The sequence below is a fragment of the Poromitra crassiceps genome (genome assembly GCF_964638095.1).
Source record: "Poromitra crassiceps genome assembly, chromosome: 16".
NCBI lineage: Eukaryota > Metazoa > Chordata > Actinopteri > Beryciformes > Melamphaidae > Poromitra > Poromitra crassiceps.
Window position 1 is genome coordinate 20,543,072 of NC_139645.1, and position 5,000 is coordinate 20,548,071.

Here is a 5,000-nt window from a genome sequence, read left to right on the forward strand (position 1 = left end):
CTGACATGATGATCAGGTCTCTTGCTGTGATGAGTGACTTGTCTGACATGATGATCAGTTCTCTTGCTGTGATGAGTGACTTGTCTGACATGATGATCAGGTCTCTTGCTGTGATGAGTGACTTGTCTGACATGATGATCAGGTCTCTTGCTGTGATGAGTGACTTGTCTGACATGATGATCAGGTCTCTTGCTGTGATGAGTGACTTGTCTGACATGATGATCAGGTCTCTTGCTGTGATGATGAGTGACTTGTCTGACATGATGATCAGGTCTCTTGCTGTGATGAGTGACTTGTCTGACATGATGATCCGGTCTCTTGCTGTGATGAGTGACTTGTCTGACATGATGATCAGGTCTCTTGCTGTGATGAGTGACTTGTCTGACATGATGATCAGGTCTCTTGCTGTGATGATGAGTGACTTGTCTGACATGATGATCAGGTCTCTTGCTGTGATGATGAGTGACTTGTCTGACATGATGATCAGGTCTCTTGCTGTGATGAGTGACTTGTCTGACATGATGATCAGGTCTCTTGCTGTGATCAGTGACTTGTCTAACATGATGATCAGGTCTCTTGCTGTGATCAGTGACTTGTCTGACATGATGATCAGGTCTCTTGCTGTGATGAGTGACTTGTCTGACATGATGATCAGGTCTCTTGCTGTGATGAGTGACTTGTCTGACATGATGATCAGGTCTCTTGCTGTGATCAGTGACTTGTCTGACATGATGATCAGGTCTCTTGCTGTGATGAGTGACTTGTCTGACATGATGATCAGGTCTCTTGCTGTGATGAGTGACTTGTCTGACATGATCATCAGGTCTCTTGCTGTGATGATGAGTGACTTGTCTGACATGATGATCAGGTCTCTTGCTGTGATGATGAGTGACTTGTCTGACATGATGATCAGGTCTCTTGCTGTGATGATGAGTGACTTGTCTGACATGATGATCAGGTCTCTTGCTGTGATGATGAGTGACTTGTCTGACATGATGATCAGGTCTCTTGCTGTGATCAGTGACTTGTCTGACATGATGATCAGGTCTCTTGCTGTGATGATGAGTGACTTGTCTGACATGATGATCAGGTCTCTTGCTGTGATGAGTGACTTGTCTGACATGATGATCAGGTCTCTTGCTGTGATGAGTGACTTGTCTGACATGATGATCAGGTCTCTTGCTGTGATGAGTGACTTGTCTGACATGATGATCAGGTCTCTTGCTGTGATGATGAGTGACTTGTCTGACATGATGATCAGGTCTCTTGCTGTGATGATGAGTGACTTGTCTGACATGATGATCAGGTCTCTTGCTGTGATGATGAGTGACTTGTCTGACATGATGATCAGGTCTCTTGCTGTGATGATGAGTGACTTGTCTGACATGATGATCTGGTCTCTTGCTGTGATCAGTGACTTGTCTGACATGATGATCAGGTCTCTTGCTGTGATCAGTGACTTGTCACAAGCTTTTTTCTCACTTCAAAAGAAAAACAGGACTTGCTTCTAAAATAAAAACCTATAACTTGAGAGGCGGAGCCTTTTCACCAGGGACTCTTTATGATACCCAAAAGAATGAACAGTATGTCATTTATCTGCTGGCACTGTAAAAAAGGCAATTTTTTTCATATGGTTTGGTCATGTAATTGACTTTATTTTGGAACTCTGTGACTAAGATAATATCACACTGTGTGTCTACATGGCAGCTAGGAAGTGCATAGCTTGAAACTGGAAAGCATCCAACCCCTCAGTAATAATAGTCCACCGGTGGAATGAACTCTCAAGTCTCAGGTTGAACAATATTTATTATGAGTAAAGGCAGATCCTCAAGAATATGGCAATCTCATAAAGTTTGATTCAACAACCTTTTACAGCAGTGTCAGTAATTATGACGATGGCAGGATCTGAGTGCACTATAGTTTGTGTTGTTTTGTTTGTTTATCTTGTTTGTTTTACAATATCTTTTGTATCTTGAGGATGTGATGTGTTCATATCAATCAGATTCAGGACACCTGATTGTTTAGGCTCAACCCTCTTTTTATTGATCCCTCCACGCTGTCACATGACAACAATAACTCAATAAAAAATATATAAAAGACATGATTCATCTCATTAGGAATCAACTGGAAAATAAAAACATAAACTAAATACATAGAAATACATTAGACCTATTAGGCCACTTTTATGGAAAGTCATGTTGTTGCACTTGTATTCAAAATCGATCATTTCTTGTGTTTTATTTTTCATAATTCAAGATCCTTAACATGAATTGATAAATCAGAGTGTCAGCGCCTAATTGGCAACATAAATCAACAGGTTACATTTTCCTTGATTTTCATCAGATCACTCACAACTTATTTAACAACAGAGCAATACACTGGTGTAAAGGCAACAATAATAACATATTAAAGTAAACACTGTTACTAAACACTGTTTAAAACTATGCAGACCAAGCAATTTTTCATTTAACGTTTATTCCTGTACAAAACAAGATGTGATGTTTAGCTTGGAGGGGTGAGATTGATCAAATAAAAACAAAGATTCAAAGGGGGAATATTTGAACCTGTCAATCACATCATAACTGATGAAAAACAAGAATTAGATTATTACTGTTGTGATGTCATTTTCTTATGACTTCCATATGATTATCATGACATTGATTTCAAACATATCAGCCAGCTCTACTTTCTATGTCCCGGGACAAAAACGCACCACCCACACCTGCAGGTCCGTCTACAAAGTAACGTCATTTAAAGCTGTGTCAATGGACAAGACTGTCTGTTATGCTAAACAACAAGAATATGTCAATAAGAAGATCTATTCAGATAGAATAATAATGATTCACAATAAAACAGCCATATGACACCATGCAGGATTTACATTTTGGATGTTAAATTAGGCTATAAGTTAATAGTCGTTTGCCTCCTTTGAGGTTTCCAACTGCACAGTTTGTATTATTACACGTGGCGCACGCAGACATATTGCTCAAATCGTGCACAAATAAAACAGTAGACTATCGATCATGTTGGTTGTTATCTGTCTGCTGGTTCACTGCGTCAAAACTAATGATCAATAAACACCAAGACTGCACAACGTTTTCTAGACTGACTGACTTCCAGTCCATACAGCCACTTCCAGTGATAACGCCTACTCATTCATTTCCTCTCCGTATGAAGCACCTGCAAGTGCGTGCTCCCCTCCTCCACGTGGACAGCTCTGACTCGTTCTGTTGTTGCGCGTGACAATGCGTCATATTTCCTTCTGTGAGGAACCTAAATGGCAGCGATGACGGTGATCGTTACCCACTGAAGAAGAACGAGGTGACGTTCATGTGAGGAGTTTTGAGACAGAGAGGAGAGCAGAGCAGGAGGGGTGACGCGCAGCACGTGACTGCAGAGAGAGAGAGAGAGAGAGAGAGAGGGAGAGAGAGTGCAGGGAGAGAGATAGAGAGAGAGAGAGAGAGAGAGAGAGAGAGAGAGAGAGGGAGGGCGGAAAAGCGGCGCTCGCCTGCATAGAGAGAGAGAGAGAGAGAGAGAGAGAGAGAGAGAGAGAGGAGAGAGAGAGAGGAGAGAGAGAGAGAGAGAGAGAGAGAGGGCGGAAAAGCGGCGCGTGCCTGCATAGAGAGAGAGAGAGGGAGAGAGAGAGAGACAGGGAGAGAGAGAGAGAGAGCAGGGAGAGAGAGAGAGAGAGAGAGAGAGAGAGAGCGAGCAGGGAGAGAGAGAGAGAGGGCGGCAATGCGGCACGCGCCTGCAATAGAGAGAGAGAGAGAGGGGGAGAGAGATAGAGAGAGAGAGGGAGGGGTGACCCGCTGCACGCGACTGCATAGATAGAGAGAGAGAGAGAGAGAGAGCGGCAATGCGGCTTGCACCTGCATAGAGGGAGAGAGAGAGAGAGAGAGAGAGAGAGAGAGAGAGAGAGAGAGAGAGAGAGAGAGAAAGAAGCCAATTTGTGATTCTGGTGAAGAGGTTAAATTGTTAAATTGTGACTTGGCAGCTCAGTTGCTCACACACACACACACACACACACACACACACACACACACACACACACACACACACACACACACACACACACACACAGACTGACGGATCCTGGCTGTTCAAATCCACATGAGCAGTTTGTGTGTGATCCTGTACAGAGTGAAGCATCATGTCAGCAGCTGTGTTTGGTCACAGTGTGTTTCTGTCTCACTCTATCTGACACAGAGACACAGAGGCATCAAAACCAATCCCAAACCCAGGGTAAAGTGGTTCAGTGAATGAAGAGTAGAAAGTGTGGAGGTGAATCAGTTTGTCAGAGGAAACTTTGTAGAAGGACAGAGAGCCAGCAGGCCAGTCAAGATACACTGCAAATCTGTTAGAGACACAGGAGGGGAGAGGTATGTATGTGTTTCTGTTATTGTGCCGGGCAAAGTAACGACCATCAGAGCAGTACAGACTCCAGGACTTTTCATTCCCTCCAAGCTCACAGTCAACACGCTGTCCTCTCCTGCTGATTCCTCTGTAAGTCACTCCTATCTCAACTACTCCTTTCCTCTCCAGCTCCCAGTAACAGCGACCAGTCAAACCATCTCTACACAGCAGCTGGTCCCAGTAGTCAAATCTCTCTGGGTGATCAGGATATGGCTGCTTCTCTCTCACCCTCGTCACCTTTCTGTTGTCTTCAGACAGGAGGAGGCGTCTGCCTGCTGTGTTTGGGTCCAGTGTGAGATCACAGGCATCTGATGAGACAACATGACTCGTTACAGCAGCAGCTTCTCATCTAATAAACCTGTTAGTTTGTTTGTTGATTTATTGACAGTTCATTTCTCAGCAGTTTGATGATGTCACATGATGTCAGCCATCTTCCTGATTCACAGGATGTGAATGAATGGACGTCACAGACTGTGCTGTAGATGCACTTTCCTTCTCACTAGTTGAATGTGTTGCTTTGTTTTTATGAATCAAACTCAATAAAATACACACTTACATTTACTCACACCTAGTATTGACCTTGGCAC

General features: G+C 43.5%; 2 protein-coding genes across 2 annotated transcripts in view; one reads left to right on the top strand and one right to left on the bottom strand.

Annotated features, from left to right (window-relative positions):
* Positions 1-5,000, top strand: part of LOC310791316 (tubulin polymerization-promoting protein family member 3-like) — a gene marked incomplete at its 3' end in the record, with an annotated part of 516,176 nt that overhangs the window by 23,097 nt on the left and 488,079 nt on the right. The window lies entirely within an intron of this gene.
* The window catches only part of LOC310791504 (uncharacterized protein), a 66,652-nt gene continuing 65,449 nt past the window's right edge, over positions 3,798-5,000 (bottom strand). Inside the window, exons 12-14 of the mRNA XM_083653180.1 lie at positions 4,970-5,000; positions 3,870-4,721; positions 3,798-3,819 (exon numbers count right to left, since the gene is read on the bottom strand). The exon at positions 4,970-5,000 is cut by the window's right edge and continues 13 nt beyond it. Of these exons, the coding sequence (XP_083509306.1) occupies positions 4,189-4,721; positions 4,970-5,000 (564 nt within the window). The 3' untranslated portion in view covers positions 3,798-3,819; positions 3,870-4,188. The remainder of the gene's footprint in view (positions 3,820-3,869; positions 4,722-4,969) is intronic.